The 16,617-nt window shown below is 47.5% G+C and overlaps 2 protein-coding genes across 12 annotated transcripts in view; one reads left to right on the forward strand and one right to left on the reverse strand.

Annotated features, from left to right (window-relative positions):
• The window catches only part of ASB8 (ankyrin repeat and SOCS box containing 8), a 38,372-nt gene extending 29,695 nt beyond the window's left edge, over positions 1-8,677 (forward strand). For 5 of the 9 annotated variants that reach the window (XM_058742987.1, XM_058742986.1, XM_058742989.1 and 2 more), the window contains 3 exons: positions 3,260-3,423; positions 4,899-5,003; positions 6,848-8,677. In XM_058742987.1, coding sequence (XP_058598970.1) covers positions 3,295-3,423; positions 4,899-5,003; positions 6,848-7,480 — 867 coding nt within the window. In that variant the 5' untranslated portion in view covers positions 3,260-3,294 and the 3' untranslated portion in view covers positions 7,481-8,677. Of the gene's footprint in view, positions 1-346; positions 466-3,259; positions 3,424-4,898; positions 5,004-6,847 lie in introns of those variants that run through there. The other 4 variants (XM_058742984.1, XM_058742983.1, XM_058742991.1 and 1 more) reach the window with 4 other exon arrangements.
• Positions 8,678-9,844: 1,167 nt separating this feature from the next.
• The window catches only part of PFKM (phosphofructokinase, muscle), a 43,899-nt gene continuing 37,126 nt past the window's right edge, over positions 9,845-16,617 (reverse strand). For 2 of the 3 annotated variants that reach the window (XM_058742967.1, XM_058742968.1), the window contains 11 exons: positions 16,360-16,429; positions 15,455-15,604; positions 14,964-15,034; positions 14,518-14,605; positions 14,291-14,443; positions 13,641-13,805; positions 12,516-12,577; positions 12,175-12,286; positions 10,787-10,886; positions 10,600-10,705; positions 9,845-10,375 (listed from right to left, as the gene is read on the reverse strand). In XM_058742967.1, the coding sequence (XP_058598950.1) occupies positions 10,231-10,375; positions 10,600-10,705; positions 10,787-10,886; positions 12,175-12,286; positions 12,516-12,577; positions 13,641-13,805; positions 14,291-14,443; positions 14,518-14,605; positions 14,964-15,034; positions 15,455-15,604; positions 16,360-16,429 (1,222 nt within the window). In that variant the 3' untranslated portion in view covers positions 9,845-10,230. Of the gene's footprint in view, positions 10,376-10,599; positions 10,706-10,786; positions 10,887-10,912; positions 11,811-12,174; positions 12,287-12,515; positions 12,578-13,640; positions 13,806-14,290; positions 14,444-14,517; positions 14,606-14,963; positions 15,035-15,454; positions 15,605-16,359; positions 16,430-16,617 lie in introns of those variants that run through there. The other variant, XM_058742969.1, reaches the window with a different exon arrangement.

A 16,617-nucleotide genomic window follows, 5' to 3' on the forward strand; every position in this document is an offset into this window, starting at 1 on the left:
AGTCTCCTAAGCAACCGAACCAATGTAGCAAGGTTAGAAATGAGGTGCCCAGGCCCGATCTCAGCTGGAGACCGTGGGAGGCAGCGGAAAGCACGAAAGGACCCACTACAGGCCTGGTCCACAAAGGGGCGGCCCCACAGACTCGGCCCAATAGCCAGGGGCGGTGAGCTTTTTGCCTAGAGCTGCGGACCCAAGACCCCGGGCAATGGCCGACAGCGCTACATTGCGCCGGCGCACAAACCCTCCAGCAGGGAGAGAAAATAATCCGTTAACTATGCCTGGGTAGGACGGAGGCTGCCTCACGACTCTGCGCAGGCGCCCCCCGCCTGCAGCCATTGGCCGGTGCGCAGGTGCCCCAATCGCTCTTCACATCCTGTAAACAGAGGCCAGCTGGAGACGCCAACTTCTGTTTCCGGGTCACACCTTGACAGCGGCTTTCACCGCCCAGCTCTGCCCCGAGGTTCGGTGAGTGCGTCCCTCGCTGCGGGCCTGTCCGCAGCCAGGTTCCCTAACCCGTGGCACTACGCCCAGTAACTCCTCCGTTCCCCGCTCGGGTTTCGTTAGCCCTCGCGGCAGAGACAGGTTCCCGGCCTTGGGGAAATCAGGGAGCGGCTTGGTTAACCCCCGGAGCTCCACCGGTGTAGGTTGCGCGACCCTCTTTCACCCCTCGTTCCGGGAGACCTGCCGGGGTTGCTGAGATCTTTTCGGATCCCATGCGCAAAGTGACACCACACGTCCTCGCATTTCGTGTCCTTGCCCTTCGGCCCTTTGCCTCGGCAACAAGTAGCGGCCGCGAGCTCTCCCCCTCAGCAGGTGTGGTGGGGTTGGGGGCGCCTCTGACTAGGCTGAGGGTCTCTCAGCTCGGGCGGAAGCTGAGGCGTCACTAGCACCAGAGCTGTTGAATGTCGCCTGTCTTCCACTGTGCTTCTAGCATCGCAGTAGAATACCTCTTGGTGTTTTCTTTGGATCCGAAGTGAAAGAAAATGTGGGAGAGAGGACTCTTAGTTCCAGCAGAGGAAAGGGGCCACTTGGGGTCAAACCGCGCACGGGCTGCTGTCGGAAGATAGGTCAAGTTTACATTGCCTTGACCCTTCCCGACAGTGCATATCGTCAGTGTGCCCCGAAGTTTCACTCTTTACCGGGAACTTCGATGCAGCAGCAGAAGACCACTGGTCATACCCTGCCTTAGGAGTTCTTAGCCTAGAGTCCCAAGAACGCCTCGAAAATGATTGCAGGGTTTAGTTTCTTCAGATCATTCTTTGCCCAGAAACGGTTAACAGAGCAAGTCCAGTCTAAGCCTTCCACTTTAGATGCTCTGTCTTCTGACCCCTTTCTTGGGATCTCTAGTTCAAATGCACGGCTGCTTTTTTTCTCCTTTCGCCTTGCAACAAAGAAGTGTAAGATACACACCCTTGTTTCCGAGTTTAGTGGCTGTTAGATTAAAATTATGTCAAATCTAAATTATCTAGAAAGTTTCAGAGAGACATATAAACAGGTGTACATGTAAGCTTATTCATTCATAATAACATAGGGGAGAAGAATGCCTGATATGAATTATTGATACCTATGAATTGAATATTTTAACTTGCATTCTATTAATTAATACTGTATACAGTTTAAACAGATAAATAGTAAAATAGAAACTATTCAAGTATAAGGAGATACTTCATTACAAAAAGCAAAAATTACATAATTTGAAATGACCAAAGTCATTTTAGGTTTTTTCCCCTTAGTCTAAGTCATATACATAACATTTTTGATTATGCAAGTCTTGAATTTTTAAGGATCTAAAGTAATAATTTTTACATTAACTCAACAAATATTTATTGAGAAACTGCCATGTGCCAGGAGCTATTATATTTGGGGCACCTGGGTGGCTCAATCGATTGAGCGTCCGACCTCAGCTCAGGTCATGATCTTGCAGTACACCAGTTCGAGCCCCACGTTGGGCTGTGTGCTGACAGCTCAGAGCCTGGAGCTTGCTTCAGATTCTGTATCTCCCTCTCTCTGCCCCTCCCCTTCTTGCGCTCTCTCTCTCTCTCTCTCTCTCAAAAATAAACAAACTTTAAAAAAATTAAAAAAAAAAAGAAAATAACACTATATTTACCCCCAAGGAGCTTATAGTTTAATAGGAAACCTTATTCCTAAACAGTTGCACCTAGGGAGCTGATGCTGCATAGTATATTTTCTCTACAGTTTTTGATATATGCCTTTTCATGGAAATGCTCCACCTTGTTTGTTGTAATTTTAAATGTTTCCCAACTAGTATATGGCTCTTATATAGCCAAAACTTCTATCAGTTAAATTTAAGTACATTGCATTATGTTCTTTTCCATGCTAGAACCCTCTGTCATATTGTGGTTTGAACATATATTTGCCCAAATCTATTTCTCAGTTGTCATGAATGGCCAATTATTAATATTTTTAATTCATTTTGCACTCTTAAATCTGCTTGTTTTCCTGTAGCTACAAACATACGTCGTTGGTGTGAACTTTGATTTTTTTTCTTATATACATGACTAATTATACTTTTGAGTTTTTTGTTTTAGAATACCACTTCAAATATTTCCCACTTTTTTCTTTGCTGAAGACATTTTAAACTGTTTCACAGATGTCTTGCCATTGTTAACATAGGTGTATTTGTTCCATAACCTTTTCCCTCTCTTCTCACAGGTATCGATCACTTCTTAGCCTTTAGTCAATCAACCGGTATTTATTAAATACCTACTTTTTTGAGCCTCTGTGGCTGGCCTGACATGAACAATAATATAGAAGACAGGGACCTCGCCTTCTAATTGATTACAATTTAGACCAGAAACAATATGAACATAACTATACTGCAGGGCCAACTGTAACAACTAAGCTACAGGTGATGCTGATCGTAAAGACCGCAAAGTCCAGAGGGGGAAAAGAATGTTTTGTGGCATCTTCTGCCTTTAAAAAATATCTTCTTCCTTGCCTGGTCTTGTTTGTAAGCTACACAGAGCTCCATAAGGGTCTTGGGGCCTCTTGAGGAAATCTTGTTCCAGACTATTCAGAGAGTAGAATTGAGGTGCTGAGGGTCAAAACATTTTCGTCCAGGTTTACCCAGCTCCCTGAGCGACTATTATAATCTATTTCTCTGTGATTAAGAAAAAATATTAATTCATCATTGACCTCTTTGAAATCTACTCTTACTATTGGGAGGGCCTCAGAGAACTAATCCCAGGGACAGGTATGCTCAGTGATATTGTGTATGCCTAAAACTTCTTTGTTTCAGGCAGTTTGGAGCATGTGAACATACTCTGAGCCTTGATGAGTTCCAGTATGTGGTATATTATGCAGAGCATTCAGAGCAAATACTCTCTCTCAGAGCGCTTAATCCGAACAATCGCTGCCATTCGTTCCTTCCCACATGATAATGTAGAGGACCTCATCAGAGGGGTGAGTGTGCTGTATTGATGGAGAGTACTTTGGGAGGTAAAGCGGGAAGGTTCCTGGGGAATCGTGATAGATTACAGATTTGCAGCATTGACTCAGCGCAAGATGACAAGGAGTTTTTACAGTCCTCATACATGTATTAACTTGACGATGCAAATACAGTTTCCTTGTGTTTTGCTTCTCTTTCCTTCTCCCTTTCACTTTGTGCATCTGATATTTTTCTTCAGGAAATATGTTCTGGATGACCCTAGTCTCACGTTCTTTGTAAAATCTCTGTCTGGATATGATGCATGTGGGATCCAGCAAGCTCAAAGTCTCCTACACGTGTTCTACTAAGGGAGGAAGGAGACGAGCAAAGCAGAAGCAGTTTTCAAATCCTTGTGGTTTATAATAATCACATAGAGAGCTATCACTTGCCGTCTATCTTAACAACAGCTACCACTTTTAATTCTGTAAGGAATGTCAACCTTTAAATGCAGGGTAATTTTTGACTTAAGAAAGCATCTTAACATCTTTAACCACTGCCATTCAGCGATTGTTATACAACTAGTGTCCTAGTTGTATCCTAGTATCCTAGACAGTCTTTGAGATATTTTCCTGATTATTATTCCTGCTGAAGAGAAGTTACAGGGTAATTTTTTGATCACTAGAAAATGCATCCAGATGGTTGCTTTTGTACATTTCTTTTCAACAACAGTGGAATCCTTATTTACTGCCTGGAGCTGTGTAGCTGCTTCAGGGTTGTGTGGTGCAGCTTTGAGAAGGAATAGTCATACAGCGTTAACTTGTTCTCAGCAAAAGTGGTACCAGAGGATTCAGCAGTAGGAAGTTTGTCACGTTCTAATTCTAGCTCTGCTGCTGAGTCATTCGGCGACTTTGGTCTGACTGTGAGATCCCCATCTCCTTTCATCACATTTGAAAAGAGCCATACCTCCGGAGGCTAGGTGGCAGAGAATGCCCATACTCAGAGGCTACTTTGAAGATGTTTATAAACAAAAAGATAACGTTAAGATGACCTTACTATTAGTGATGGTCATCCGTTGAATGACAAAGAGGGTGCCAGGTCTCCTGGTTTCAGTCTGACCGACTCACTTTCTGGACTTTTGTAGAGCATGGCGGCCGTAGAAAGTGGATGGGTTTTCCAGCTTTCCTGAGTGGTGAGAAGTTTCCCATTGCTTTTGCACATAAGGTTATGTCCTCAGTGATGCCTAGATGGCCATCTGGCAAGTTACCTTGTGGAAAAACTTAGTAAGTTGATCTAGGGAATTGATAGCTTCTTTCTTTCATCTTCAGTGTGTTCCCTCGGTTTGGATATTAGCGTTATATTATTTTAATACGTAGTAGAAACCGGGACTAGTAGTATGTTTCCACTACAGTCAGAGCTAGAGCCGTCTTCCACCCTGGACTCAGTTCTGAGTCTCATCCTACTCAGTGAGCCAGAGCTGAGCACACTGACTGAAGTTTCCTTGTGCCCGTAGGGAGCAGATGTGAACTGTACCCATGGCACACTGAAGCCACTGCACTGCGCCTGCATGGTGTCAGATGCTGACTGTGTGGAGTTACTCCTGGAAAAAGGAGCTGAGGTAATGTTTTTAACACTGTCGCGTTAATGAGCCATTACAACTTGAGCTTCACGTTTTCTTAAAATTTCTGTCTCTTCTCCCGTCCCTTCCCACCTTCTAGCCCGTAGTAACATTGGCATAGCCAATATCAAAGCAGAACGTAATGGTAAATATATATGTAGTGATCCAAAGGATTTCATCCTTTGCCTTTCTTTCTTAAGTTGTCCCGGGCTCCAGGAAGAGGGAGTTTTATCTCCCCTTTTTCTCTCAGCCTTCTTTCTGGAGTTGTTTGCATTTCCATTCAGTGCTCTCACGGCCTGTTGACTGTCCAGGAGCTCTAAGTACCGAGGCCCCTGGAGTGATTAAATCTAAACCATTTGACACCTGCTACCAGACATGCACTTCTAATACCACTGTTTCTGGGGGATAGATGTCATTAGGTAACCCATTCCTCAGGATTGGCCTACTTGTGCTAGTTCTGCCCACTAATTATTTTCCGTTTATTGTATCCTGTTCCTGTCTTCTTTCTGACGTATCTTAAGATAAGAAACCTAGATTAATTTATATCGGCATCAGCAAGAAGCAGCATGGTATAATGAAAGGTTAAAAGAATAGACTCTGGAGCCAGACTTCATGGATTTGAATCCCAGCTCTATCACTTCCAGCTGTGGGACTTTGAACAAGTTACTTAAGTTTTCTTTGCCTCGGTTTCTCCATCCGCAAAACGGGGGTGACAATGGTATCTTCTTCATGAGGTTGTGAAGTGTTTAGTACACTGGCATGTAGTAATTGCTAAGTAAGTGTTTGTTAAGTAAATAAATAAGCAGTTTTGACTGTTTGTAAGCAATCTGGAAGTTGCACGTGCTGAGGCACCAATTGGAATCAGACATGCCGCGAAGCTGGTGTGCAGACCCCAAACATATTGGTCAGTAAGCCTAAGGGGCCAGCCGCAGCACCATCCACCCAGCCATGTTGTTCTCCACTTGTCATTATCTGTTACATAACTCTTGTGAGTGACCCTGAAATGAAAGCCAGTGATTTAATGTCAGTGATGAAAACTATCCCCGGGGGCGTGGAAAGTTTTTAGCTAAATAGAAAGTTGAACTGAGTTAAATATATCAGCTTATTTTTATTGCATTTTATGGGGGAAGATAATATGTTAGTCTTAAGTTTGGGTTTTGAAGTCTTTATTATAGGGAATGTTGATTTGTAGCAAGTCAGCTGCTTTTGCAGTATTGCAAGGTTGTGCTCTTCTCTTCACATGCCTTTATTGAGGTTCTCTTATGACTGCACGGCATAGTTTTGCAAGGGGCTGAGCTGATCGGATTAACAATTTGAGCTTCTCGGTATGGTTAAAGAACGCGGCAAAGCTATATGGGTGGAGTTTGGCCTCATTATTTTTCAATCTGGTTGCCATCAGCCACAGGTTAGAGTGAGTTGGGATAAGTAAAATAATTCAAAACCTTTACTCTGGCTCATGTGTTGAAACTACTTTCCAATAAGTATCTCCCAGAGTAGTTACAAGGATTTAGACTTCATCTTCTCTTTCTTTACCCTTTACCCCATGGTAGAGATCCTAGTGAATAGTAAAGAATGTAGCAGAAAAACCCTAAATAATGCAGGCCAGCTGATCAGTGCACATAATAGAGTGCTGGTTGTTTTGAGACCGCTCTCTTCCTATTTGCTCCGAAGCTCCTGACATCTCTCCGTCTCGATCACCAAGACTCCCTGGGAATTGCTTGTTGATTCTCATATTCAGAACATGACAGAGCACAGGTAGTGGATAAACACATGCAAGCTTCTTTGCCCACCCATCTTCCTCTCGGTAGTCTAGCTACTGTCATATAGTTCCTCCGTCTTTACAGGTGAATGCCCTGGATGGTTACAACCGAACAGCCCTCCACTATGCAGCTGAGAAAGACGAGGCTTGTGTGGAGGTCCTCTTGGAGTATGGCGCAAACCCCAACGCACTGGATGGCAACCGAGATACCCCACTTCACTGGGCAGCCTTTAAGAACAATGCTGAGTGTGTGCGGGCCCTCCTGGAGAGTGGGGCTTCTGTCAATGCCCTGGATTATAACAACGATACCCCGCTCAGCTGGGCTGCCATGAAGGGAAATCTGGAGAGCGTCAGCATCCTTCTTGATTACGGAGCGGAAGTCAGAGTCATCAACCTAAAAGGCCAGACGCCCATCTCCCGCCTGGTGGCTCTATTAGTCAGGGGACTTGGAACAGAGAAAGAAGACTCTTGCTTTGAGCTTCTCCACAGAGCTGTTGGACACTTTGAATTAAGGAAGAATGGCACCATGCCACGGGAGGTGGCCAGAGACCAGCAGCTGTGTGAAAAACTGACTGTTCTGTGCTCAGCCCCGGGAACTCTAAAAACACTGTCTCGCTATGCTGTGCGCCGGAGTTTGGGCCTCCAGTATCTGCCAGATGCAGTGAAGGGCCTTCCACTGCCAGCCTCTCTGAAGGAATACCTCTTACTTGTGGAATAGGCTGGAGAAGTTGTTTGCACCATCAGGCAGGCAACTCTGGGTGAGATTTTTCCCTGTGGTACTGTCTCTTTGTCTTGGAAAACAGGAAAAGCAGTTGTTCCTGTTGTGTGGTTTATATTTAGAGGCAACATGTCACAACAGTCACCTCCACACCACCTCCCCTCTCCAAACCAAGCAACCAAACAAACAAACAAACAAAAAATCCCTCACTTTTGTTTTCTCTTTATTGCTTACTTGGCTTTTTATATTGCACCCTGCAAGCGAAGAGGTCTCCCCCTACCCCCCTCCCCCCTTTAGGGAAAAAGTCAACAATGCAACTGAATTCTCTAGGAAGATGAAGAGTATTTAAAGAGTGTGTGTTTAGTTTTCCTTTGGGAACATGATTAACATTTCAGAAGAATCCCTCTAGAAACATTTTAACTGGTCAGTGAAGAAGTCTAAGAAAAGTCCAGCTAACAAATGTGGCCCAAAGGTGAAGATACTAAAAGCTCAAATGGTGTGCAGATTCACAGTTGGGCTGGATGATATTCCTAGAGTGCCACGTCATGGAGCATTCAGAAGGGACTGGCCCCCTCTCTCACCATCAAAGGAAACAGCGGTCTTGGCCTCTTTTCCATGGGTGTGCCTGAGGGTTCCAGTAGTTCAGCAGTGTTATTTCAGAACTAACATTTTCTTACTGCTTTCCACATAGAAGAGGTAGCAGGTTCTGAGCAGTCCTAAGAACTTTTCTAACGCAGTTCTTTCTCTTGGTGAACGCCAGTTTGCTCCAATGGGCTTATTAGCAGGTGCTCTTGCACCTTAGATGAAGGTGTTTACTCTAGCAGGGAAGGAGATGGGCTGGGCTGCCTTTTCCCATGGGTCGTCTTCATTTCCCTTTAGGGAATTCACGCTACTGAGGGTTCAGAATTATTTTCCTTTCAGTTGTTTTGGCAACTTTGCTTTTTACGGATCTATACAAGACATTGGGGGAGGCCAGCGAGTGGGGGAAGAGCATTATAAGAGCTGCTTTCAAGCTGGCCCACCTACTCAAAAAGGAACTGTTTTAGTGAACCATACTTAGTCAACGATACTCTTCCTTTTCATGTTCCTAAACTAGATCAAGTAGTTATTATCTTGGATGACCCGATGCAAATTTGAAAAACTTTTTTTAAGTTGATCGGGAACTACAAATAAAAATGACTGCAATCTGCTGACACAGCTAATTTGAAAAAACATGTCTGCTTTTGCCCTTTTGCCATTGGTGGGGTTTTTTTTGGTTTTTTTTTTTTGCTCACTTAAAGAAATAAACACTTCTAAAAGCAAGTTTGGCAGTTTCTACTGTTCCTGCTTTTCTCCACATCGTTTAATCACCCGGAGCCCCGTTGTCCATAACTTTGAAATGGGCTGTCACCACCTCCCTCATAAGCTGTTTTAAGGATGCAGTGATACCAGGGCTTAATATTTACTGTTAATTTTTCTTCCCCTTAATGGACTGCACAAAGAGCATTTGGCTGCCTTAAGTCTGGACTCCTGACAAGCCTTCTCAGTTGCTGTTCAGAACTGGTTTCAGGGTGTAAAGGTAATACTTTGGATAGCCAGCAAAAGTGACATATTAGAGATCATCATTCCTCCACGGCTGGTAAAACCTTGAACCTCTTCCTGCTTCATCAGGCAGATGAGGAAACTGGGTTGGGAGGAGTATGTACGCTTGTGCTGTCAGGATCTGGTTATTGGAGGCTAAGCTTAAACTTGGCATCAACAGGTGCCATCCTGTCAATTTGGGTAAAATCTGCGGTCTCGCTCCTGAAGACCAACTACATTACATGGTTACTTGGCTGATGAGGAAGAAGCTATTGTTATGGGATAGAAAACAAATGGAGCTGAATGAGAACTGACCGCTTTCTCAAGCAGTATTTCAGCCAGCCCACCAAACCGGGTCCAGGAGTGGGGGTCTCTTTCCCAGGCCTTCCAAATGTGCATGTCTCCCCACAAATGGGGTCTGCGTTTCATCTAGGAAGGAATAACAGGGGAAGAGTTGAGAAGGAAGAACCCTGAGTTGTCAGAAGAGAAGTAGAGATCATGGAATGGCTGGAAAAAACCCTAGGTAATGGGTATATGATCACGAGGTGAAACACAACTTCATGCTTAAGGGAGACTGGCAGGGCACCTTATGGCTACAGAGGATGCAGGAGGGACTAGTGTGCGATAGGGGGTAAGGACCAGTATATGATGTTCTAGGACCGTATGTGCAGAGCCAAGAGACGGAGAGGAGTACATGGGGTGATCATATGGGATGCATTTTCCCACATGTCTGAGCAGGGTCTGGTGCTTTGGGTTGACAGTATGACATTCTATTTACAAAAGTGACAACAGGAGAACCAAAAGCACAGTGACCAGTTGGCCTTTATTAGTGTTACTGCAGTCAGAGTAGTAGAGGAACCAAGACTTTGTTATCACAAGAAATAAATAGAGCTTATTTTTAGGAAGATTCTAACCGAGTAGTTGAAATCTAGCAGTAGCACTAGAGGAGCCCAGTCTTGTGTGACAGATGAAGCTGGGGTAGAAGTGATGATAAATTCTACCTCAAAGGACCTTCTACGCACTGCCCACTGCCTCAGCTCCCTGGCCAGAGCTGGTCATGGCTACAGGTGCAGATTAAAAGGAAACCTAATGAAAAATGGGCTAAAACACTTGAGAATGCATGGACTTGGATCTATCAGGGGGTGAGCTGACCATGATCAGACAATCCATTACCCTCACTCCAAAGAGGGTTAGATAGAAGCTTCTCCAGATCGCTTCCGGCTGATGTGCTCCAGGTGGGCGTGCTCTGAGGTGTCCAAGTCAATCTCATACTTGGCTAGGATTTTGAGGATGGGCCTCAGCTTCAGCCACCACTGCTCCTTGGGGATGCGGTGGCTACAGAGGAATGAGACAGATGATTTAATCTTTCAGCACCCCAACTGATTTCTATCAAAAGCTTATAGGAAGAAGTTGAGCAGAAGAGGCTGGATTTTAGGACATGGCCTAAGATCCAAAATGGGTACGAGTCCAGGTGTTACTCCTAAGATAAAAGGATCGAAGACAGCGAACAGGTTGGGAAGAGCAGATCCTGAAACTACCGGGGAAGTAGATGTACTCACTCAAAATCCGTCTGCTCCTTCAGCTCAGTCACCGGTTGAAAGACCAGAGCCCTCTTACGCATCCCCAGAACACAGCCTGAGTCTGGTGTATTGGCGAAGATCCTCCCTGCAATACAGGATGGTCAGTAGGCTTCTATAATGGGGAACCAGCCACTATGGGGGGGTCTTACCCTCTCACCCCACCTACCATTACGGTAACTCTCTTTGATTTTCCCAGACATCCAGTTCATAGCCTTGGCACCCATCTTAGTGGCAAAATTCCTGTCAAATGGAGTTGGGCTTCCACCCTGGAAAAAGAATCATAAAAATTACAGCGGGAAGGACTCTAATGAAGTGGCAGAGATACCTGAATACACACAGAAAAAAGGAAAGAACAGGCCCCAGGTTTGCAGCTGGAAACAGGAATCCAGAAGTCTAACCATGAAGGAAATCCTGAGACAGCGCTGAGAACAGAGTGAGCTGGCACAGCTTATTTGGCCATTTACCAGGGGTAAGAGTAACTAATTAGATATGGGGGGACCTGGTCTCACAGCTGCCAGATCCTGTTCATTCACTTCCAGTCTGATTGGCCAGTCGCCTCCTTGCCCCTCTTCAGCCTAGCAGCTTTTGTCAGTCACCATCATCGACAGAAGTGTTCCTTGTGAACCAACATAGATGTCCTTGGTAGCACCTCAGAATAATATAAAACATCATGCAGATTTTCTCTGAACTAAGTGAAAGGAGGTGGGAAAGTGGGGAATAGATCGCCATGCTTTATCCAGTTAGATCCCATTCCTGCAGGGGCTAATAAGCTCATTCAAGTTGAGGATACTGGGAATTCATAGGTAGGTAGACAACGGTCAAAGGTCCATACTTAAGCAGTATCAGCTGGGGACATTTGGGATGGGGAGGCCTAAGACCACTGGTACCGTCTGTGAGCGAGGCCTGCCGTAGGTGGGGATTGAATGTGGATAGCAGAAGGGAATTCGTTTCCCCCGAAAACCCCGGTTAGTGCAGACAGAGCCCAACACCAGCAAGGTGGCTGTACTTCTTGCACAGGAAGGCAGCATGGCATGCTGGGAAGAGCACTGCAGTGCATTCTGGCTCTCACCCAAGCTTGATGAGCGGCCCTAAAAAAGTTGTTTCTCCCGTCTGGGCCTCATTTTCTTCATCTGAATTAGTGGTTCTCAACTGGAGATGATTTTGCCCCCCAGGGGACATTTGGCAAAAGTCTGGAGACATTTTGTATTTGTTACAACTTAGGAGGGAGGTGCTACTGGCATCTAGTGGGTAGAGTCCAGGGATGTTGCTAAAGCATCCCGCAGTGGCACAGAACAGCCACCCGCAACAAAGATTTATCCAGCCCCAAATGACAATGGTGCCAGTGCTGAGAAGCCCTGCCCCAGGAGGGATCACATAACCTCGAAGGCCATTTCCAGGGTAATGCTGTTTCGATTCTGTGACAGTAAAAACTGCAGGCTCGTGCTCTGTGGTGGCACCGACAGCCTCCAGCAGATTGGGGACCAGTGGGAGACCCAATGGCTATCGGGGATTGTGGCCGTCTGGTGAAGGGTATGACTGGGGTGTCTTCCCGACCTGCTGCATGTGCCCAAGCACATTCTTCCTGCTGTCAAATATGCCCTTCCCCTCCTCAGAGTACAGGTTGAAGATGAAGTCCGTGGTATAGTTCTCATTGCACTTCTCATTCCTGCCAAGTAGAGACCAAAAGCCTGTGACTTTGGTTGTCTCCCCATCCCTCCCAACCCTTTTCTGCTTCAGTAGGCTTTGTTCTTCCCTTTTCTGTCTCCTCCCATGGCTCCAGTTCTCTCACTGTGTCCCCAAATTCCTCAGGGCATCCCAACCATGGATTCATTCTGTGGGCTAGAGCCAAAGCCTAACTGTTCTCTTCACTTAGGAACACACCATGGATGAGGTACCTTAACACCAAGCCCCTTTTCACAGTGGTTTTCATCTTATGCACCAGATGTTCAACATTTGCCTGAAAATAAGAGAGTAAATCTTAAGCCTTGCCAGGAGTGGATAAGGCCGGGCAAGTGCACAGATCTCTTGTTCCCCACCAGGCCTCTCCAGATGGGGAGAGAGACTGGAAGAGAGCTGTTTACAATCTGTGCCTAGTCCCTGTGAGAAGTTCAGTGCATGCTGCAATGTGAACAAAGACTCCAAACGAGCCAGGCAGAACTGGGAGAGGGTGAGTTAAGGACAGCCATGGTAACTGCCGGTCTTCACCTTTCCACCTGCTCCCAGTGTCCCCTTCCAGGAGATTCTGCTTCCCTTCCCTCAGAGGGCCAAGGGGGGGGGGGGGGGGGCACTGCTCTCAGTGTTGGCCTTTGAATGGGTTGCTTGTCGGTGCAGCAGTGATTTGCTTGGGAGGAACCAGTTCCTTCATCTGGGCTTTGAGCTGGGGGTGAAGGAGGAAGACTCCCACCTTCCATTCCCAGCAGGGACTTGAGTTCTTGTATGAGGGAGTTCCCTCAGCCTGCTGCCCCTGCACTTTGTGGCTCTTCTTCCCTCCAGTGAACTGAAATCTTGGAAAACTAGGATCATATGGCCCCTCTGAGAAAAAGGAATCGGAGCACCCTACCCCAACCCCGGAAGGGACAGGAATGAGAAGAGTCTGCTTTGGTAGCAAGGGAGCCCAGGGCGGGTGGCATGATCAGTAGAGACACCACCGACTTTCTCTGTTAGTTAAACCACCTACTCACAAGTTTAGAAAAGTCTTTTAACCTCTCTAAATCTTTCTTGTCCATAACACGGAGATAATAATAGCTCCCTTGCACGTGTGTTTTGAAGACAAAATGCAAAAACACGTTGAGAAGGGCTTAGCAACGTGGGGCCTTCGAAACGAATGCTCCAGAAACAGCAGCTGTGGTCACGCGTGCGAGGTTACACTGGAGATGCCCTCTTGCTGCTCTTTCTAGTTTCCTCGCAGGGCCCCAGAGACCAAGCAGCTATCCTCATCTTGAGCTCTCACAGCTCAAGATGCTGTGGGGACAGACTAGGGCAGGGGAGAGCTGCATAACAGGCTCTGAGTGACCATCTACCTGCAGGTCCCGAATGGTGAAGGGCTCCTCAAAAATGTAGGCAGCATCGGCCCCAGCTGCCAGTCCTGCCATGGTGGCCAGGTAGCCACAGTAGCCACCCATCGTTTCGATGATAAACACCCGACGCTTGGTGCCTGCCGCTGACTGCTTGATGCGGTCACAGGTCTGCAAAGACAGCGGGGTCTCAGTTAGAAAGACAGAGTCCGGGGTCTGATCCTTGTCACTTCTCTGGCCCTTGACATAAACCGGCCCCGGAACGTCACCCTCCCCGGCTCAGCCAGGCCCCTACGCCTCATCAAGTTCTTGCCTTAGGGGGCGGCCGGCACACCTGCCAACTGCCCTGTGGAACTCGCCTCCTGGGAAGGAAGCTGTACTTACCCTTTGTGTCGTTCAGGGCAGGGAAATTAGGCTATCTGACCTCAGGATGGAAAAAAACATTTGGGACGCAGAGTACTGATGCGTTGGAGGCTGACAGGTGAGAATGAATACCGTAGCGTGGAGAAATATAAGTGCGTAAGGGCCTGGGCTCGAAGAGGCACCGTTCGAACAGTCACTTGGTTAGTACAAAAACAGTAGCTCACTCTCCAGCACACGTGGTCCAGGGATTACAGAGCTGGCCAGAGGCCTGGGAAGCGGGGGCGGGCTCTCACCGTGCAGATAGTATTGAGTGCTGTGTCAGCCCCCACGCTGAAGTCCGAGCCGGGGACGTTGTTGGAGACCGTCGCGGGGATGACCACAAACGGGATGCACAGCTCGTCAAACAGCTTCCTGCCCTCCATCAGTTCCAGGCCCCCTGTGTAAGCCTGAGAAGAAGGGTGGCAGCCATGAGGGGAGAGGGAAAAGTGGGGAGGAGGGGAACGAACGGGAGGGCACTCACCTCAAAGCCCCCAATGATGACAAGGCCCTGAATGTTAAACTTAGTGATGTTGGCACTGATCTGCTCAAAGCTCTTCTTGGGTAGAGTCCTAGTTGATTGGGATGAGGCGGGGTGGGCGATGAGGTGATGGAATTTGGAGAATTAAGCAAAGTTGAGGGAGAAAAAAGCTAGAATTAGAATGTGCTTTATGTATAACTTCTTGACCTGTGCCCCCTTCCCTGCCCCCCCTCATGGCTGTGTAAGGACACATCCTGGGGCTTAAAACTGCTAGAGCTGCTAAGAGATGTCTAGATATGCAGGCCTTCCCTCACTGAGGCAACTGTGAGCTTGGGGACAGAAGATGCAGACTACAGCAGTGTGGACGCTGACCTAATGAACTGACACCCACATTCCAAGGGACATCTTTCGGGGTGACTAGGAGGAGGTGCTTCCAAAATGCCACTTACCTTTTAGTCCCAAGTTTGGAACCACCTTGGCCAGTCCAGCCCCCAACATAGCTCCAGCCAGCTTCCTCGATCTGCAGGAAAAGATCACACAGGTCTGCCTTGTGGACTGAATGCTGCTTCCTGAGTTCTGATCCCACCCCGACACCCCCCCTGGCTGGAAGAGGAACACCACGCATCGGCTTTTCCCCACCTCAGTGAACTTCCTCTGGTCTTCCTGCCCATTCACAAATAGTAAGCACCTACTTATGCCAGGCACTGCACTGCGCTTTGGGACAGAGAATTAAACAAGGTGTGTTGCCTGTAAAGGGTTCATTTCAGTGGCTCCTGCCTATTCATACTGCCCTAAGATTAAGCATCTACTTCTGCTCAAACCCTGAGAGGAAAGAAAGGGAGAGAGAGAGAGGGGAGGGGCCAGGAGAAAGAAAAAGACCGACAGGTCACCCCTGCTACGTGCCTCAGAGTACGTGCCCTCCTCCTTTTAGTCCCCGTACCTGACCCTTGGCCAGGCCCTCGAAGCCATCATGTACAACCAGCACCCGGTTGCCCTGGATGAGGCCAATCCTCACGGTGGAACGGACGGCAGCGTTCATGCCTGCGGCTGGGGCCCCCACGTTCATCACGGCCACTGTGTGTATGCTACTCTGGGGAGAAGAAGTGGAGAGGGAGCAGGACGAAGAGGGGGACAGGTCAGTAAGGGAAGCTGAACCCTGTGTCCCTCATGGTCCTAGGGTCAGGACATGGGCCTCTGGACAATGTACCCCCTCTCCAGGAATGCCAGCACAGCCTGTTCCCTCATCCTGTGGAAGCAAATTCTTTATCACAAATCAATAAGGAAAACCGCTGTCCCTGCCCACAGATAGCATTACGTAACGAATGAGGCCTTCCAGAGCAGCATTTCCCAAAGTGTGATATTTGGACCGCCCGATCTAGGGAGCCTGTTAAACCAACCTATTCCTGGCCATGACCCAGAGCTAAATCCTCTCTGAGGGAAGATTGCTAACGTCCAGCAATCTGCACGTTAAATAAGCAGCCCAGATGATTCTGATAGACACTCAGTACCGAGAACCACTACTTCGGGGGAAGAAGTGGCTGAAGTACATTCATATGATCATTCCCAGGTCTGCCCAAAGGATTAATCCGTAAATCTCTTTCCCAGTCCTTGCACGCTACCTCGTCGATCCTAAATTGGATGTGGGCCTTGGGGCAGAGACGTCCGGGGCACATTAAGAACATGGGGCTAGTATCTGGGGGGGCTAAGAGAAAATTTCTTAGTAGGGTCAGGGACTCGGCACTGGAGATTTTAGTGGGGCGAAGAAGCTGGCCAGGCTCTAGGTTATACGAGTGGAGGTGGCACTTCACGGAGGGAGACTGAGAGAGTCAAAGGGAGAGAACTCACCGGTCCCTTAGAGACTGGGGGTCTGACATGAGCCAGAAGCTTGTACACTTCCCAGTTGTTCATGAAGCTCCTGGAAAAAGTACAGGTGGGGTGGGGGGTCTTCAGGCTGTTCCTCACGGCCAGGAGCCAAGGGGATCTAAAGTTCTGTTCCCAGTGTGAAGTCCAGCTGGGCAAACCTCAAAGGACATAACTGGGACCTGGCAGGAACTGGGCAGGGGCTGAAAAAGGGCCAGTAACCGATCAAACCCTCCCTGAGGA

Source organism: Neofelis nebulosa, chromosome 8 (assembly GCF_028018385.1).
Source record: "Neofelis nebulosa isolate mNeoNeb1 chromosome 8, mNeoNeb1.pri, whole genome shotgun sequence".
Classification (NCBI taxonomy): domain Eukaryota; kingdom Metazoa; phylum Chordata; class Mammalia; order Carnivora; family Felidae; genus Neofelis; species Neofelis nebulosa.